General features: G+C 37.6%; 1 protein-coding gene and 1 long non-coding RNA gene across 6 annotated transcripts; both read left to right on the top strand.

The window, feature by feature from the left end:
* Window positions 1-469: 469 nt before the first annotated feature.
* Window positions 470-4,719, top strand: LOC115682947 (cullin-1-like). Its single transcript, XM_056312692.1, has 11 exons — window positions 470-747; window positions 850-949; window positions 1,906-2,091; window positions 2,252-2,299; window positions 2,391-2,592; window positions 2,679-2,758; window positions 2,871-2,960; window positions 3,058-3,138; window positions 3,220-3,282; window positions 4,016-4,102; window positions 4,176-4,719. The coding sequence occupies exons 1-11, from the start codon at window positions 623-625 to the stop codon at window positions 4,284-4,286; spliced, it is 1,173 nt and encodes a 390-aa protein (XP_056168667.1). The 5' UTR covers window positions 470-622; the 3' UTR covers window positions 4,287-4,719.
* A 3,394-nt stretch (window positions 4,720-8,113) lies between these two features.
* On the top strand, window positions 8,114-11,928 carry LOC115682949 (uncharacterized). 5 transcript variants are annotated; one of them, XR_008816875.1, is made up of 6 exons: window positions 8,429-8,443; window positions 8,859-9,207; window positions 9,456-9,674; window positions 10,180-10,391; window positions 10,495-10,850; window positions 10,889-11,928. It is a non-coding gene; the product is annotated as an uncharacterized LOC115682949 (long non-coding RNA). The 5 variants fall into 5 exon arrangements; XR_008816874.1 differs by having other exon boundaries at window positions 8,114-9,207; window positions 9,456-9,699; XR_008816873.1 differs by having other exon boundaries at window positions 8,124-9,207.
* Window positions 11,929-20,934: the final 9,006 nt, after the last annotated feature.

Raw genomic sequence — 20,934 nt, forward strand, 5'->3', positions numbered from 1 at the left:
TCCAGAAATCATCATTCCGCGTTGTGGAGACAATGGTCAATTGGGCTGAAATTGGGAGTGAGTTCAACCCAATGTGGGAGTTCAGCCCAATGTGGCTGCTTACTGATGGGCCTGGAGGTTCTGTTCGTGCCCTAAAAAGTTCACATGCAGACACCCATTGAAGTACATTGCGCCATAATAAGTACTTGCAATGTTTTTGTCCAAACTTAAACATTGTCAGAATCCATCTAATCTGGGCTATTTCGTGTTAACGTAGTTCATATTATAAGATTCCAATATTGACGTAACATTAATCATTTCGAGCAACTTACCTAGTAAACTAGTTAACATGATATTCTGAAATATTATATTTCATCAGCGTTAGACGTGTGGTTCCAATCTTGGAGAGATGCTGATTTTTATTCTTTTATTTCTTTTCTCTCTTTGACCTTTTTGGCCTGTTGACCACCCCTTACTATTACGGTGCTTTACAAAGTAGGAGCTTGTTACCGGCGTCTTATGCGCGCTTAGTTGTCGACCTTGCGGGTTTTAGTGTTTATGGTGCTTGTGCATTGGCGAGATTCTTAGCTGCGAATCTGTTCTTCCTGCAGAGGAATTGAGGGTCAGGGTGTGGTTCTAGGAGATGAACGACAGGCAGACTATCAACCTAGAACAAGGATGGGAGTTTGTGCAGAAGGGTATCACGAAGCTCCTCGAAGGGCTTCCTGAGCCCCAATTCACCTCCGAGGACTACATCATGATCTACGCGTATTCCGCTTCTGTGCTCTGCTTTTTTTGTTTTTTCGGTGCATGCCTGCTCGCTGAGCTGCATGATCATATTGTTGTTGACTTCTTTGATGTTATTTGCAGAACCATTTACAATATGTGTACTCAGAAGCCTCCTCATGATTACTCCCAGCAACTCTATGACAAGTATGGAGAGTCCTTTGAAGAGTACATCAATTCAGTGGTGAGGAATTAGTAATCGCTTTGTTTGTGCTCTTTTCGATTTGTTTCATAATGGGCATATGAGAAATATGCAAGATACAGTGATTGCTAGGAGCTGCTGTGGAAATTGAAGTTTTATCTGTTTATTGTATAGCATACGGACGCGAAGAGTTGCCATTAATGTGTGTTAAAAGAATTCCCGGGTGATGTTCCTCAAAATTAATGCTAGTTTTGAGGTGCCAGTGGGCACTTGGTCCAATGAATAAGGTTTGGGGATTGTTTAGAAGTTCTCGACGGCAAAAACTTTTATAGCAATAAGGCATCAAATTTTTAGTTGTGATGGTAATTCATCTTTCGAGTTAAAAACTGGAACTTGTTCTTGTAGTGGAAATGGGAAAATGCCGAGATGAGATCATCAATTGGACATGATCTGAGAAAAGTGTGACACTAATGACCAATAACTTTCGAGTTATATGGCAGTTATCAAGAAGCTTTGAGCTATATAGTGAAGTGATCAAATTTGAATGCCGCCTCCTTGTGGGACATGAGAAACAACTAACACTCGTTGGAATATACAATATCCACAAAGAAGTGTGTACTATTACACCAAATAGTTCCTTGGTGTGAGTCTGATATAATTATTGCAGTTGATTTATTGATTTTTCTGATGGAAGATAGCAGATGAATCAGTGTACTTATGAAGCCCTTATTGACCTTTTGAAATGCTATATGAAAGCTTTCTCTTAATCATCTCATCTTTAGGTAGAAACTATCTTTTAGTACTTAATCACATTGATGGTTGAAAGTGAGATGGTAGTATTCATGACATGGACGTCCTTCTCTGATGATATATGACTTAGAAGTTTCACAATTAACCCTTTCCTTGTTGTAATACGTACTTTTCACTGTGGACAACATGCCCTTTGGGTTCTCTGAGTATTCTATTTCCATTAACTTCTTGGTCTGTCTTTGATTTAGGTATTGCCTTCATTGAGGGAGATGCATGATGAGTTTCTGCTGAGAGAACTTGTGACAAGGTGGGCAAACCATAAGGTGATGGTTATGTGGCTATCTCGTTTCTTCTATTATCTGGACCGGTACTTCGTTGCTCAAAGATCATTGCGGCCCCTTAATGAAGTTGGCCTGACTTGCTTTCGTGATCTGGTATGTCACCAGTGACCTGATGTCCTCTTTCTGCTGATCATCTGCAGAAGAGTTCATGGTTCAAATATGCTTGAATTATGCTGACTGCAGATTAATGATGTCGACTTTTTTCATATGTGTTGACAATTATCTCATTACACTTCATTGATGATGCTTTCAGGTATATAGGGAGTTATATGCAAAAGTCAGGGATGCTATTATCTCTTTGGTATGATTGTATCCATCCCCTCTGATCCTCGACAGGTTTATTAATTCTGGAAATCTTGTTAGTTGTTATGACCGGTTTGAATTTTGAGTAGATTGATCAAGAACGTGAGGGAAAGCAAATTGACCGAGCTTTACTAAAGAAGGTTTTGGATATATTTGTTGAGATTGGGATGGGGCAAATGGATCGTTATGAAGGTGACTTTGAAGCATCACTGCTTGAAGATACTGCTGCTTATTATTCTAGGAAGGCTTCGATTTGGATACTGGAAGACTCTTGTCAAGATTACATGCTGAAGGAAATGCTTACACTTTACACCCTTAGCCTGAAATGTCGTAGTTGATTGTTTTTAATGATATTAATCCATGTTATTGGCGATCACAGGCTGAAGAGTGTCTAAAACGTGAGAGAGACAGGGTTTCTCACTACCTGCATCCAAGTAGTGAGCCAAAGTTACTTGAGGTTGGAAATTGGTGTGACTTTTGGAATGACAATTCTGCGTGAAGTTGTGGTGTATCATTATTATTTAGTCTATCAACTCTAATTTGCAAGGTTTACTTCCTGATTTCTGCAGAAAGTTCAACATGAATTACTATCTGTCTATGCAAGCCAACTACTTGAAAAAGAGCCCTCCGGGTGTCACGCATTGCTTAGAGATGATAAGGTGCTTGCTTTTGCTTTACTTTTTATATTTCCATTTGGTACTTTTGATTTTTGATAGGGAAGATGCGTTATTACTGACTGGAATGTTTGCTTTTTAGGTGGAGGATTTGTCAAGAATGTTCAGGCTGTTTTCTAAAATACCTAGGGGCTTGGATCCTGTTGCAAATATATTTAAACAGGTCATTAACCGTAGAATCGTGCTTTTTCTAGGAAGTAGATCTTTTATGCTTTCTTGAACTTATTTTCGTTGTATGGCGCAGCATGTTACTGCTGAAGGTACAGCTTTGGTCAAACAAGCTGAAGATGCGGCAAGCAACAAGAAAGTATGCACATTTATGTGTTTCTTGTACTCTTTTAGCTGTTCAAACTGCTAAATTGCATGCTTTCATAGGAATTCATGAGGTATAGAATCTTAGCGAGTCATTAAAAATTGTCTATTTTGAAGGATACCTTGTTTCACTTAGCTAAATGATTTTTACTAGTGGATTTTGGACTGAGAAGGCACTTAATCCTTAGTAAAATCATAAGAAGTGTACAAGTCAACGCAATGAAGTGACAGAATTGTAGATATTTTGTGGAATGCGTATCACAAATGCACAGATGCATTTAGTTGTGTGTTGATAGACCTCTTGTTTGGAAAAACAGTTTCCATATCCTTAAATAAGCACCATTTGCTTTTTCTTCTTTGTTAATTGGGGATGTGAGTTTTAAGGGACTGAAAGATGAAAAAGGGGTATGCATTTGAATAATTGCCAAGCGCTATGAAGATGGAATGAGAGACTTGAACTAAGACCACTGAAACTAGCCATGAAAGCATAGGTTGCTGCTAAGCATAGTTTTCACACGTCCAGGGAATCTGAAAAACTGTTAGATGTTTACTATGCAAAGTAAAATAGTTTCTGTTGAACAGATGACTCTGTTTCTTTCGCAGTTTGAGAAGAAGGATGTGGTTGGTTTGCAAGAACAAGTTATCCAACCTACTTTTTTTTCACATCTTATTTTGGATAAAGGAGGCTAAATATTGAAAGGAAGCTGATATACGTGCACATTTTGCAGATTTTTCTCAGGAAAGTGGGTGAATTACATGATAAGTACCTAGCATATGTCGAGGATTGTTTCCAGAACCACGTTCTTTTTCATGAGGTATGCTGCTACTATTGCCGCCTCCTGGCATCCTGTGTTTATGCTTAATGTCAATTTCTCTGCTCTTCTGTAGGCTCTAAATGAGGCATTCGAGTTCTTCTGCAATAAGAGTGTCGATGGAAGCTCAAGTGCAGAACTGCTGGCCACTTATTGTGACAATAATGTTAAAGAAAGGTCACAGTGAGAAGTTGAGTGATGAAGTTGTTGAGGAAATGCTTGAGAGGTAATCAACATCACATTCTTCTGCTCCTAATTTCCTTTTTTGCAATTCTATACTTTTCATATCTTATTTTGTAGATTCCTCTGTTTGTATTTCCATTAGACCTTTCACCAACGTCTTGGTCTTTGCAATCCCATTTCGGGCCTTGAGACAACTCAAACTCATCACGGACAACATCTCCTCTTTGTATTGTCAGCAACCCTTGTTTGCTTTAAAATCCTTGCTGAAATGATTTAAAAAGTGCACCGAGGAATTTTCAGTAAATATCATTCGATCGGCTTACATTTGATCATGGCATGTAATGGGAAATTGATCTAAACATTTTACTTTTTGTCAAGATATGAGATTCTATATATTTGGTTGTAGGAGGATTTGAGCTTGTGCAATGTTAAGTCAACTGTCTAGGATTCTTAAAAGATCAACTGTGCATCTCCAGCAGGCTTTTTTTTTTTTTTGCCTCTCTTTGACAACAAGTTGGGTAATATTGAAAAAGATAAGTTTTATGTCTGATTTGAGTTTAATAAGTGCCTACATGGTTCGCCATGTGTCTTATAAAAAAATCAAATTAGGTTTTTTGTTAGTCAAATTGGAAGAAATTAATTCGAAGAGGTTTCGGCGTAGCGGTTTAAAAGTTTTACGAATTTACGTATTTGCTTCTTTCAAATGTTGCAACGCACACAATTAGAGCTTTTTGAAGTTAAACACTTGAAATTTTCGCAATAAATAATTGTTAGCACAAAACTTCATACGTAAGTTTTTCATAATCCTATAAAAATCAAATAACATTTCAAAATTTCATGCGTAACTTTTCATAATTCTATAAAAGCCGAGAACATTTTTAATTTTGATGAGAGAATAAAGATGTGTACTTTTTTTTTCGTTCTTTTATAAATCTAAACAAAAAGACCATGTGAGAAGTAGATGAGCAACCCATCAAGAAGGAAGGACTTTTTATACCGGTGAACCATGCAAAATTCGCCCGATCCATACTCATCTAGCATGTATCAATTACACATGTCTTGTTTGTTCAAACACACACAAAAAGAGTGATGGCAATCACGCAAATGAATCCGACCCACACTCAAATGAATCTAACGTGTATAGTTTCGTTTCTCATGGCCGATGACTGGATCGTCATGCAAAGAGTCCATCAATTATAGGCGTCCCATTTTTACAAATCCCCACCAAAAGAATGATGGCAATCATCCATACTCATCTAACATGTATAGTTTCTTTTCTCACAATCGAGATGACTAGATTGCACGGTTTGTTCAAACTCACACCAAAAGTCCAAGAGCTTTCAGTGAACTCGATAATCATAATCAGCCTGGGAACTAGATGAGTAGACAGACACTTGACAATGATTTAATTTGTGGATTTTTGTGCATTGACCTCAACTAATAAGAGCAAATGTTCAATTGAGAAGGAAGCTTAAGGAGCTTTATAAAGTACAATGCAATTCATTCGACCCGATTTGCTTAAAGAAAAAAAACGAGAGAGAGAGAGAGAGAGAGAGAGAGAGAGAGAGAGAGAGAGAGAGAGAGAGAGAGTATTTTAACAATTAACTAACACTTTGCTTGTACTAATCGGAGTCCAACATATTTTAATTGACGGGAAAAGTGTCAGAAAAGTTATAATCATAAACTTTTTTATTATACCAATTTAGTTCTAAACCTTTCAATCTAGTACCAATTTAATCCTTTCGGTTAATTTTGGCCGGATATTATTGATGCGGATGCCGGCCAGCACTCATGTGTACAATTTGTAATAATATTTTAATGTTTTTTCGATTTTTTATTATTTTTTCTTTTTTTCCCTTTCTTCTTCTTTTTGCTGGTGATCGGCCATCGGTTATTATCAAGTGGGCTGGCCTCGCCTGGGCGAGGGCAATCCCCAGCGAGAGGCGATGCCCGACGAGGTCGCTCTAGCTTGGGCAAGGGTCGACCTTGCCAGTTTTGGCCTGGGCGAGGTCGACCTTGGAAATCACTGAGATCGACCCTCGCCTAGTGAGTCCTAAATATTTTCACATTTTGTCAATTGAGTCCATTTGGACAATTTTGATCGGAAATCACTGACGTGGAAGCCGGTTGTCTTATGTGGCGTGGCCGGCGCTCACATAGATAATTTTTAATAATATTTTAATATTTTATTGATTTTTTCTTTTCTTCTTCCTATAGCTGGCTATCGGGCCTTAGTTATGGCCGATGATTGGCCAGAGGCAAGGGTCGGCAAGGGGGCGAGCCTCGCTTGCCCTTGGCGAGGCTAGACCTTGCTATCGCTAGGCGAAGCTTGAACTCACCAAATCTAATGAGGTTGAACCTTATCTAGCCACTAGCGAGGTTGACCTCGCCAGCTTAGTGACGGCAAACCTCGTCCGCCCTTGGAAAGGCTCGACCTCACCATCACTAGGCGAGGTCGGCCTCACCAGTTCTTGGGGGAGGCTCACCCTCACCGATACGGCGATGGTTGAGCCTCGCTAGTGGCCTGCAAAGGCAAGCTTTGCTAGAGGATGGCAAGCTCGCCTTAGCAATCGGCAAGAGAAAGAAGGGAAGAAAGAAAAGAAAAGAAAAGAAAAGAAAAACAAAAAATTCGAAAAAAAGATTAAAATATTATTAAAACTTGTCCACATCAGCATTGGCTGTGCCACATAGGACCGCCGGCGTTCATTTCGGCGTTTTCAAGCAAAAATTGGCTAGATGGACTCAATCAAAAAACGTGAAAAAGTTTAGGACTCAATTGCACAATTAAAAGGTTTAGAATTGAATTGGAAAAAGTGGAATTGGTTTAGGATTTTTTTGGAGAATTTTCCAAAAAATCTGTAGATGCTAATGAGGTTCTAACTTTTAAGATAATATGAGAGAATTTATATTACTTATTCATAGCACTATATATCTCTCTAAGGATATATAAATACAAGGGTGATTATTTTGCCATTCTTCATGTGTTGGATATACAAAGTGAAATAAGTGCTTAAAATTTCGAACAAAAAAGAAATAAGTAATTAAATCAAAAGATATATCAAAAGGAGAAATGATTCAGTAATAGTCCTTAATCTACTGTGAGAATAACAACATGTTCTGAATCATTAAAAAATAAATAAAAAATCATTTTAAATTGTTGTCGGGTCCATCCCTTCAAGAATTTGTGGCTCACGACAAGCTGTTACTCTTACAGTAGCTTAAGGACTTTTATGCTAGCAAAGCCCCAAGTAATGACCGCGAATGGCAAGACTTGCCATTGCCAACTTGCTTCCACTGCAAAAGATATGGTATGGGCACCCACTCTGATTGGATCTTAAATGCCTAATATCTTCTTCCCACTTCTTGTAATGGGAACAGAAGTTGGTGCAGTTTTTTGCTAAGGTACGCATAAATGGCCGAGTGCTTAGCTTGCTAGAACTAGGACTAGCTCCCATTTGGGTTTCATCGTCTACTAGTAGCCTAGAAAAGTGAAAGAGACCACGACTTGAATCATGGTCTCTAAATTGGCAAATAATCATGGTCGCCGGTCCTGGATAATTGAGGATGTTGAGCATGTGATCAGACTGATTGAAAATGGGTGCGATGCTTTGACATGTTGGCAGCATCCTTGCAAGAGCAACTTCATGATGCGGATCTCATACTATGTATGATTTGAATAACATTCGCATATAACAATCATAAATTAACCATTGGAAAAAGGAGGGAAGCAAAAAGTGTTCTGGCTGGTGCTTGGTTTTGGTTAATAGTTTCTATCTATGATGATGCTAGTGACTAGTAATGGATGGTCCTTCGTTTCCATCAATAGAGACCAAAAAGAAAAGCCAAAACTAATAATTTTTCTTTTATGGAGTGAAGTGAGCTAGTTGTAGATTCATATATCATTATTTGGAATGGCTTTTTGATATTCCCATTTCAAGCAAGAGGCTTTCTAGTAAGAAAACAAAGAAAGGACACCATATTATGTATATGTTACATCTCGAACATATATAATAAGGAAGGACAAGCATGGGAGGTGAAAACAATGTTGTCGGTACATGTTCAGGTACGAAGACAATGATGATTTGGAGTGGAAGTGCCCATACATTTGGCAGTTTTTCTCATCAGTCCTACAGTAGAAAGATCTCTCAAGCTTAAACAAATGTAAGATGCGATTGCCTTTTCTTCGACCTCTTCAAATGAGTGATTAATTATATAGATATGGAGGCCAATAGGTAGTTTTGTTATATCTCTGCATAGATTTCGTCCAGCTAAAATATATCCATGGTCTACGACAATGAATTACCGAAGGAAAACAGGACACATGACCGTCGGCATTTGCCTCGGTGACCGGGCTTGGCCTCCCTGAGCCATGTCAGCATTTGCCAAGACCGGCCTATTTGCCGGTCATATTGCCGTTTTATTCTCAATTTGAATACTCAATGGTTCATCTTTAAAGAAATCCAATGAAATAGAAAGCTGTCATTTTCATTATATAACCACAAAACTGTGACTAAAATCACATGTACAAGACATTTTTGTTAATCTTATTTACATAGTTGCTAGATGGTCAACAAAGGCCATCTCAGCTCCAACAACTACCTACCACATTTGCGTGATCAGAGAGAAGCTCCCACAACTACCCTCATCCACCACATTTACATGATGACCGAGAGAAGCTCCCACAACTACCCTCATTCACCACATCTACATGGTCACAGAGAGACAGAGAGCGATCGAAAGAAGATGCTGACCTGAAGCTAAGGCAGGCATGTCAGGCGAGTGGCTGACCTTAAAGAAGATGCCCTGGAAGCTCTCTATGAGAAGAGATTGAAGAAGAAGAAGGCCTTGCAGACACATGAGGAGGAGGAGGAGGAGGAACCTGGAATTCAAGTTGGTCCTTTGGATGCTCTGCCTGTAAAGACCATGTACGGCAAACTCAACTATCGCATCTGTATTTGCACCCTCTTGTGTATAGAAAATAATCACACTTTCACTCAAAAAATCCTAAACCTATTGCAATTGTGCCAATTCAGTCCTAAATCCTTGTTTTTTTTGCCAATTGTCTTAAACTAATTCACCTAATATTTGCACTATCACACCTGGATTTGCATCCTCTTGTATATAGAAACATAATTACACTTTCGGCTCAATATTGACCGGTGCTAACTTTCAGGCCTTTTTGCCTTTTGGCAATCAGCGTTGAAAGCATCCAAAACCATCTGAAGATGAAGGTGAAGGAGAAGAACACACCAAAGAGACAGATCAAGTTCTGGTGAAGCTATCTAAAGATGAAAGGCGAGCTAAGATCAACAAAAGCAAGAAAGAGGCTAAGAATCAAGCGAAAGAGCTGCCTCCAGATGAAGTGAGAGACGACCCCCAAAGAGCTATTTCGGTACCGCATCACTCCAACCACCCCTGTACTCCTTCTTTTGGTCTTTGCTTCTTGTCTCCTCGAAATATCCCGTCTTCCAATCGAGTGCCTTTTCTTCTTAAGGGGCTGGAACATGAACACTTGCTAAAATTGATGGACGGTTAAAAAAATGTATTCTTTTTTTTTACCCTTTTATTTTCTTTCTGTTTATGCTTTGGTTGTTGGTGAGATGCAGCGTGCCCTGGAGTTCTCATTGTACTTCTGAGTTGTGTGGAAGTGCATGTACCTCTGTTCTCAGTGTTTTGCTTTCTGTTGGGTAAAACTTGTGCGTGTATCTTGGGGGATCATTTGCAGCTTGCTTAGGTGCATTCATTGGTTAAGTTGCAATGAAGATTTGGACTTGATGTTATGCCTGAATGTTTATCCCAAGTTTGCTAGTATCATACTACTATTCTCGTAACCTTTGTACAGTACTTAACCATCAAGACATTTCCTCTCACCTGTACGCAATGTCATGTTTTCTTAGGCTGAGTTGAAAGAGGACATCACTGCAGAAGAGTCATTTGAAACTAAGAAGTGTAAACTTGGGGAGCTGGGAATTGCTACGCTTGCTGATCCGGAGTCTAATTTTAAACTTCTAAAAAGGAAATGCTGCAGATGTGCAGTTGATGATTATTATGCTATCGTTGAGCTTGGGCTTCTATCTTTGTTGGCTGTGTTCGAAGACATAATTCCTGGGTATGTAGCCGAGTTGATTTTGATGTGAACTTCACAGCTACATCTACTCACCATATGTTCCCTTGGCTCTGTCTTGATGTTTTCCTTTGTTGTGATATGATAGCTACCACACTAGACTTCCTACTGAGAAGGAGCTCGAGATGATAGTTTCAAGGGATGTCGAGAAGATGCAGTATTATGAATCGACACTTCTTTCCGCATACAAGGTTTTACTCGATTTGCTTGTGGTTGTTAAAATAAGTGCTCTCATTAGAAATAGGACAAAAAAAAAAAACACTACAAATCATAATTAACACGTTCCGGTTTAAGTTATTGTAAAGTAGATCATTGTTGATCTTATGGACAATTCCGTAGAATAAGCCGTTTTTACCTTATTTCTTTTGTAGATATGTGCTTTTTGGGTAGCAGAGGCACTAGGTTGAATTTGAATTTAGTTCGATCTAATTTTATTTGCTCTGAGTTATTTCAAAATCATTTAACAGGCCTACCTGCAGAAGTTTGATGGTTTCCTTGTATCAACATGCCGTGATTAGCTGCAGATGCTGTTTCTCATTGAAGATGGGCAATGCTTATGGTAAGCAAAAGCATCCATATATACACACATTCAGTCTGTTTAGGCAAACCCCTTAATTCATTAAGCTGGTTATTGAAAGACAAATTCACTTTTTATACCTATACTTTAGTATAGAAATCATGGTAACGTCCGTCTTCACATTCATCTCCTTCTTCATCATAATGATGATGATTTGGAACCAGCATGCTTCTTATAATCCTCTATGTCCTTGCCTTCGGACTCACGGAAAACTAGTTCGATGATGAGGACATAGAGAATTATAAGGAGTATGTTGGTTTTCCAAATCATGACCATCATGATGACCATGGACGTGGAAGTGATCATGAAAACGGATCCTACCACGATTCCTATAATAGAGATTTATGGATAAAACCCCATTTTCTTTCAATTACCCCAATTTAAGCAGCTTAATGAATTAGGGAATTTGCATAAGGAGACTAATGTGTCAGTATAGTGTAAATGATTTTGCTTATCATAAGCATTGGCTCTTCCTGATGGCGAGGCTGACACCAACATATGCCTACATGAGTAGGGTGTTTGACCTCAAGTATATGTAAATCTGACCCTCGTTCCTCCACGAAGTTCGTGTTAGGAAAGCTCTCAATATTGTTCTGAAAGCGACACAATGATCAAAGCGATACTAGTGCGTGCATTGGTGGTGTGAAACCAGCTTGTAGATGCATAGGTCAATATGCAGATGAGGGCCTAACAAGAACATCTGCAAGCTGGAAGTGCTCTGCCTGAGGCGAACAGGGTATTGGACGTCAAAGATGGAGGCGAACAAGTTGTAGAACGAGGGACCAAAGACTTATTTACTAAATTTCGAGTCTAAGCAGCACATCTACGACTGTAACTTCTTGAGTTTACTAGTGGTTTAGAACTGAAATTATTCGTGCTCTTCAACAGTGTAATGACTTCTGCAGTGAATTTGAAGTACCATCACCCTCGCCTTCGCAAATGGAACTCAAAGTCCAGCCATCTACATTACAAATAAGATTGAGATCTACACTTACATACATATACACATACATACACATATATTCCACAAGTAAACAGGGCCACTGCCGATTATACAAATCAGCCATGGACTGGCAATGGTCATATCACCTCGCTGCACCGCAGATAAACCACCCTAGCTTGTTTCTAAGGGAGATCGAACTTGAGTTTGGAGTTGGCGTCAGATCAGCTAGAACTGATAAGTGCTCTAACCGGTGCAGATCTAATTCGGTGGGAGCTGCACGCCCTTATCACCTTCTTGAAGAATTTCGCAAATTTAAAGCTAGCTCACTGCAGTAGAGAATATAACGAAGTGGCGGACTGGGTTGTCAAAGCCCAACGAACAAAAGGCCCAACAACCTATGTACCCTGAAACTTTTACTTAATGAATGAGACATAGGCGAGGGAGGCACATCCAGAATTCTCTCTCCAGTTTTCATAATGCACGACTCCTAGCTTGCTGTTATCAGAACATCCATTCGCAAATGTTCACATGCACGAACTCGAGCAGACGAATCCCCGAGAAAACCGCAGCGAATTCACCACTCGGAGAGTCAGTCACCCAGAAAACATGAACTCGCGCTTGTAGTCGAAGCATTATCTCTAGCTACGTAGATAAAGCCGAAAAGAACGAAGCAACACCTTCAAAGAAATGGAAAGAAGCAATACCGCTAGCTAGGTAGCTAGGTCTTACTCTGAGCCGTCTCTCTCTACCTGTAGATGTAGTAATAGGGGTGTGCACGGGAATCGGACTGATCCGGAACTGGTTCCAAATTTTTTGAACTGGGGATAATCTGTTTGGTTCTTGGTTTCAGGTGTGGAATCGAACCGCTCGGACTGATATGCTTTTTTTTTAATTTCCTTTTCTTTTAAAGAATAAAAAAAAGGAAATTGCCAATACCCTAAACCGAACGGGTCCAACCTGGAAACTAGACCAACCCGGGAATCGAATCAGTACCAACCGGTCCGGTCCGGTTCAATTCCCGGCCCTACTGATCCGATTCTCAATTCTAGGTGGAAATTGACTACCCCTAGGCTACGTTTGGTAGTCGGGATAAAATTCAGGATATGATAAATTTTATCCTATCCTGTGTTTGGTGTCTACTCAAGATAGGATAAAGTCGGATATGGGAGGGATATAGCCCGGATAAAATTATCCCATGGGGGAGGTGGGATAAAGATGGATATGATTTCTAATATCCATAACGTAAAAATCAATTTTCTCGAATAACAAACTTGTTAAATTAATAAAATTAAAATAATATTTGAATATAAATAGTATTTGAATTTTAACATAAAAATTCAAAATAACAAAAAAAAAATTTCGTTTTTATCTATTCTTATTTTTATTTATATATTCGAAATTTCTTTATATCTTGTGATATAAATTTCATATATATAAATCAATACTAATATATATATTTATAACATATTTTAGGTGTATTAGTATAGTTTACTATTTAATAAAATTTTATTAGAGAATGATGGAAGGGGAAAAAATAAATAAAAAAATTAAAAAAGAGGGAAAATAATAAAAAAAATAAGTAAATAAAAATGAAGTTGGTAAGAGTGTTGTGAGAGCTTTTTATCATCTCCGTTTGTGCAATTTTTAGGTTCATTTGTACTGATATGACGTTTATAGTAAATAATGGACATGGTAAGATATGAAAATATTTGACTTTATTTCCCCAATTCACCAAACAGTAAATAGGATATAGCAAATCCCTTGGATTTTATATCTTATCCTATCCAGTTCTATCCTGGCTATAAATCCAGACGACCAAATACAGCCTTAGTGCTCAATGCTAGCTATGGGTGACTTGGATGGACCATTGGGAGGCATGGTGGGTGATAAAAGCGATAGGCCCAGGTGGGGTTGTGGATGTTGGCTTGATGAGGTGGGTTCACATGAGCTGAACTTGGACCCATCTGGTGTGAATTGTTCTTTCTGCTCCTCCCGGTGTTGACAATGAGCCAAGGCCCATATGTCGAGCCGGTGTCGGGACTGCAGGCGATCTTGGAGGTTCGGGTGGTTGTAATGAGGTTGCGGGGATTGGCGGCAGCTGTGAAGTTGCATCGAGTTTGCATGTGTCGAACACGACTGCGCAAAAAACATAAGAGTTGAGTGTTTTCATAGATCAATTCCCGTACGAGGCTATCAGCTTCTATGGTCGTCGGGAGAGGTTGTGGTAATGTCCATCCGGATGTTAACGCGAGCGTACCGTTCTACGGAGAGAGTGATGGTGTCGAATTTGATTGGCTGACCTAACAATTTCCCATTACTTTCGAGGATGTGGCGATCAAAGCATTCTATGGGAAGGTCAGGAAGGCGAACCGATATCGCACTGTGTGTAACTCCATCTTCGTATGGCTTGAAGTTTGGTTCCCATCTAGGGTCCGTTCCAGCTTGGCAGAGGGAGGAACGAGGGTGATGGAGTGACTGCCATCTAGCCTTTTGTCTTGCGATGGATTGCATTATATATAAGATTGAGATCTACACTTACATGCATATACACATACACATATACTTGCTCCGTTCGTTTCGTTCGTTTCGCAGAAAATGTGATGTTTCTGGAAAATATTTTTCAGGAAGTTAATTTTTAGGAAAATGATAATATTTTCCAGTGTCTGGCTGAAACTTGAAAATGAATTGAAAAATATTTTTTGCCGTTTGGTATGGAAAATCGGATTTGATTTTCCTCCATGCACTCCTTCTAAAAAATTTTTTTGTATTAATTTTTGTTTTATTTTTAAAAAATTCAAAATTTTAATTTTTCTTATTTTATTTTCTCTTTCCTTCTTCTTCGGCTGGTGCGGCTAGCGACCGGCTGAAGAAGAAGCAAAAAAGAACAAGAAGAAAAGAAAAGAAAAGAAAAATTAAAAGAGTGCTCAGAGAAGAACGTGCTTGGTTTGGGTGAAAGAAAGATGAGGGAAAATGATTTCCTCCTTGCTCACTTTTGAAGGTGTTTTTTCCATTGATAGAAAATGTTTTCCTTTACTCATTTATTTTCTATGAACCGAACCCCAGAAAATCCGGAAAATATTTTCTTGGTAATTGTTTTTCTCGAAACGAATGGAGCCTTAATAAAATGCTCTTGTACTCAGTACAATGAAATATTCTTCAACTCGGTCTGCCCAAGTACGTAATGCTCATATGGCCAGTTAGTCCGGCATATTCTAGAATTGTCCTCCTCTGCTGTCACGATTCATAAGTGTTCCAAGTCCATTTTCGGCCACCAAACTAAATCTCCCTTCTCAATTTGATTATAATACAAACCATTTAGAGTCTAAACGAATCTCCATTCATCGAGCCAAAATAGAAATCAATGGTAAGACCTTACGCTTCTCGACGAATGAGATTTCGATCGTTCTTTATCATTACGACACGTCTAAAAACCAATTACTTCGAACTCTACATGAGTTTTTGTCGTGTGATTGTTTTGTCTACTTTGACACTACAATTAAGTAAGCTCTGGAGTCAAATAATGGAATTCATAAAATATCAAACGTGGACAATGAGTCATACAAGCGTCATGGAAGAATCATCAAGGTTTTCACAAGGGGAAGGACAAGAGCATGAAAATAATACAAAAAGACCAGATGACTTTGAGTGGATCATTTTGTAGTTTTCTTAAAAAGTTCCACAAATTTCGCTAAAAAAATTAATAAAAAAACATGTTATTTCATGCAAAAAATTGACCTAAGGTGGGCCAGGTCTAAATTGGGAATGTACATGAAGTTATATGAATCCAAGCGGGAAGCAGAATCTTGGGAAAATAGCAGGAGAGAATCTCCCGTGCATGAGGGCATGATGATTCCACATCTCTTCTTCCCACACCTTCCATTTTGTTTTTATTCTATGTTGTTTGTTTTAATTTTAGCCATGTTTCTTATCCAAAATATATACTGCTGGGGGAATTTAATTGCTGATGAAGACAAAGCGGTAGTTATAGATCTTTTAGGCTTTGTTACATGACGACGATCATTGACCTTCAAGTATTATTTGCCCTCATTATTATTGTTGTTTGGTTTAGAAAAAATATACCTCTAGGATATACACCAAAGCTATAGAGAAACGAGTTCAGTAATTACTCAATTTCTCTCTTGAAATTTTACTTTGAATGTGTTATCAAAGTTATATATGTGAAAAGAGAAAAAGAGATATTTACGATGAAGAAATTGTTTTTGAACAGTTGTGATGAACAATGTATGATTTGGTCCTATATATAAACAACCAATCAATACATCTCTTGCGAATATGTGCCTTATTCCCACCATCACCACTTTCTATGATGAATTATCACCACTTTCATGTCAACAATAACTTTTTTTACATAATCAAGAGTAAGCTCTTTTCATAATAACAAACTATTTCAATATATATCGATTCCTGAAATTTGACAAAATTAAATATAAGACCTGACGTTTCTTGAGAAACTAGATCTCGATCGTTTCGTTTTATCATTATGACACATCTAAAAATCAATTACTTCGGGCTCTACGTAAGTTTTGTCGTGGGATTGTTTTGTCTACTTCGACTCTACAATCATCTAAGCCCCGGAGTCAAATAATATTAATTCATATCATGTCATATCAGATGAGGACAATAAGTCATTCAAGGGTCATAGATGATCCATTAAGGTTTAGACAGACCGAAGGACAAGAACCTGGGAATAATACAAGAAAGACCAGATGACTTTGAGTGGCTCATTTTGGAGCCTTCTTAAAAAGTTCCACAAATTTCGCTCAAAAACTTATAAAATAAGCATATTATTTCATGCAAAAAATTGACCTAAGGCGGGTCAGGCCTAAAGTCGGAATATACATGAAGTTATGTCAATCCAAGCGGGAAGCAGAATCTTAGGAAAATAGCAGGAGAGAATCTCCCGTGCATGAGGGCACGATGATTCTGCATCTCTTCTTCCCATACCTTTCATTTTGTTTTTATCATATGTTGTTATTATATTTACCCTTGTTTCTTATTATTAGTCATATGCATCCAAAAATATATATATATATACTCATTTCTAGGATTTGCCAAAATTACGTCATTTTGCTGCCCACAAAAGCAAAAAGCAAAAAATAAGTACACTGAAAATCCTAAAATTTATTATGAAAATGCATTTGAGTTCTAAAATTTTCAAAAAGTAAAATTAAGTCCTAAAAATTATCATGAAAGTGCAATTGAGTCATAAAACTTTCAAAAAAGTGTAATTAATTTCTAAAGCTTGTTAAACTGATCCAATAAAGTTCTTCAATTGATTGCACTTTTGTGATAAGTTTTAGGATTTGATTACACTTTTTGAAAGTTTTAGGACTCGATTAAACTTTCTTGATAATTTTTAAGATTTGATTGCACGTTTTGAAAATCTTAAGACTCAATTACATTTTCGTGATAAGTTTTAGGATTTCAAGTATACTTATCCCATAAAAAGAAGAAGAAGCCAGATCTTGTGGACTATTGAGATTGATGATAGTCATGTTAAGAGAAGTTTTCACTTTTTAATGTACTAATTCAAAAAAAGCTAGTGCAAATGACACATAGACGATCCATTTATATATGAATAACAACGGACCAAGGAGGCACGCTGGGACTGTCACACCTCTAGTTTGTTAGTTGCTTGTTCCAATTCTTAGCGATTTACCATATGGTTTATGAAATACCATATAGATTTTGTTGTTTCGCCTCATGAATTAAGATTTCACAATTTATTTTATTTTTATCTCGCTCTTTTAACTTTCCATGTCCGCCACTTACGTTGACCATTAAACTTTAGAAGATACTCGCAAATCATTCACATTTAAAAGTAGGTTTGTGAAAGAAAATCTCCAGATATGGGTTTGTGGAATTTCCCTTGTTCTTTTTAACAAAAAAGATCTTTGTGTACCATGAACCTCGTATTGGATACATGATCTATCAAGTATACTAAGTAATTCTTCTCATCATACAATACGAGATTAGTAATTTTGTGTATCCTCAATAATGGTCGTCATGCCAGTCTAGTCATTATGTTAGAATAATTAAATATTAAACCACATTTTTATCTAACAGCTTAAGCTTTTAGAATGGTTGTCAGTGGTCTCACAAAATCTCAATAGGTATCAAAGCTGAAAGTCCCGAGTTTAAATCTTTTGAGGCCCCATTTGTCTCCCCAATTAAATATGTCCACGCTTTGTATTAGACAAAATGACCATACTAAGTTGTCAAATAAAGGTGTGGTTTAATATTTTATTATTCTAACACCTTCCACACATAACCCTGACATTTAATATACATGTGAGAAGACTTCTTGTGAAAATATTATCTTGGCGGCTGATACTTATGGGAGACTTGGGGCCAAAATGGGAAAAATAAAACAAAATGGCAACTAAAGATGAAATAGAGAATCTAAAATCCAAGTAACCTGCTTTAATTTGGAGCTCTAACTTCAATTATTGAACTATTTCTATTTACATAGGTTAATACCATGAAAAACTCCAAACTGGTACACCTATTAATTTTTTTACCGCCAAAAACTCAAAATTGGTACACCTGTGACAAATTTACCATCCGTTAGTTTTTGTTAAATTTTAACATCAAATTACTAAGTTGGATGACATGAAGAAGTTGACGGGTGTGTTCGTTTGGCGTTTTACCTCTCCGTTTGTCACGTGTTTATCAATTTGTGATTTTTCGTGGTATTAATCCAATTTAACGGATGATAAATTTGTCATAAGCATGTCATTAGTTTGGGGTAAATTTGCCACAGGTGTACCAGTTTAGGATTTTTGGTGATCAAAAAATAATTTAAGGTAAATTTAACATATGTATATCAATTTATAGTTTTTTATGGTATTAATCTACACACACACACACACACATATATATATATATATATATATATATATATATATATATATATATATATATATTGTCACTTTTTCTTGGAGCTTTTTCCCATTGTTGGGGGAAGAAGCTTCCCCAGTACATTACTAGAGTCTCATTCACCCCATATTTGTCCAGGACAAGAAGACAAAACGAAAATGCCAATGAAAAGCCACACATGACCAAAAGGCCATTGAGACTTAGACATATCCCATTCATTCAACTTAATTATTTTTTTTAATTTTCATATAACCCCTAGCACTAAGGCCAATGTAATTGGGTGGTGGCCCACTATATGTTGAAATTCGAGATTTTAATTATAATTAATCCGGAAGCAGACAAGAGAAAAATCGAAAGGGTCAATTGATTGATGAGTACACGGAGGAGGATCTTGCGGAATCTTTTTCTGCTTATGCTTTTCTTTGTTTTTAGTCTTAAATAGGTACCAATGAAATCCCTTCTCGGTCTCCCACAAAGAACATCCACGAATTAGACTGCTCCGTACATTCTCGTGGAAGTGGGAGTCGCTGGTTTTTATTTGGCAGCAAGAGCTAATAATTTGTTTATCAATTGATAATTGGAGTAACTGTACTTAGCTAATGAAGTGGGTGTTTGGTAAGTTTAATGGAAAGCAGTTGATATGGCGTTCTCTGGCATTGTGGGCCTGCTCAATTCAAGGTGATTAAAATGCATCATTTGGCTAGTCGTCTTGCACATATTCTCCTGATTTTATTAGCTGATTATAATAAAGATTAGTTGTCTGATTAGAGGTAATGTAATGTAATGTAATGCCCATATTTGATTTGGTTCCCGAGAGTAATTTTTTTTGTTTTGGCTTTTTCCTTAAATTAGAATTAAAGGGCGCAACAATCGAATCCATTTCCAAGACATTCATCATGAAATTACCAAAATTCAGAACCCGTCTTCGATTCGAAGAGAAGATAACCACGTTGCCAGTATTTCTTTCCCTAGTTTGAAGCAGCCAAAGAGAGGAGTTACTAAAAAATGAAAAGTTATTCTTTCTCAATTGAATTCCATAGTGAAAAAAGAATCAACAACTTGACTCCTTTACTACAGTGATTGGCTTTGGGTGATGCTATTGATATAGCAAAGTGGGATCCAACTAAAGCAAAAAGGGGCTGCTCCATTCTGATCCAAAAAATGGATTCCCGGCTGCTTGCTTCCTTGCTGGAACGGGTGGACCACCTTTCTCGAGCACAATTCAACGACGGCCATCCGTTATGAATTAATTTCTAATGGCAAATGACGCCCGAACTAACTCTATGACGAGTTCATTTGGTAGGTAACTTCCACGAATCCAACCCTAAACCCCACCTAATTAGAAAAATATATTAGATTCTATCGAGGTGGTATTGGGTGACGCAAATCAAGAGTAACCACAAGATAGACTACTGGCTAATAAGAATTTACCTCGTTAGGTACGCGTGATGCTGAGTTTCCTAAATATATTTCAATTGGTCTCGGTCTATTAATAATTCATATCACCAGAAAGAATCAATCGCGTTTCATAAATCTCTCAATACCGTGTCGTTTTGTGATATTCGAATAGGTCCGTCAATTAATGGCTCTTTTTACAAGTTTTATGCATAGGTGAAACATGATTGACTTAGTCCCGTGGACAAAAGTTATTAATCAAGAAATTTTCGAGCTTTTTCCTCGTGTGTAATTGGTGCTCTTAATCATCGTAATTATTGGAGCTTTTCTAGTCTCAGCTCATTGGTGGACACAATAGAAGAAAGTCGGGGGAGTATGATTGCACTAAAAATTCCATCAAATCACACTGGCCTCTTTTGGGAGCCAAATGGAAATTTAAACCTTATTTAATTGTAAATTAATTCATTTTGGTGACTATAGTATTACCATCTAGGGCTGTGTCTACATCGCCATGAGAGTGGACCCAGTCCAAACACTATTTTGTCACTGATGCTGACTTGGTTCGGCACCATCACATGCCACATCGAACAAAAAGACACAAGAAAGCAAAACCATCATATTACTATTTCTATTTAAACTAAGGTACACGTATAAAGTCTATGTTTATATACATGGTAAAACCTTTGACCTCGGAACGGCAAGTCTAACTTCAA

This window comes from Syzygium oleosum, unplaced genomic scaffold (genome assembly GCF_021117445.2).
Source record: "Syzygium oleosum isolate NSW1041296 unplaced genomic scaffold, Sole_v2.1 Sole_v2.06, whole genome shotgun sequence".
Classification (NCBI taxonomy): Eukaryota; Viridiplantae; Streptophyta; class Magnoliopsida; order Myrtales; family Myrtaceae; genus Syzygium; species Syzygium oleosum.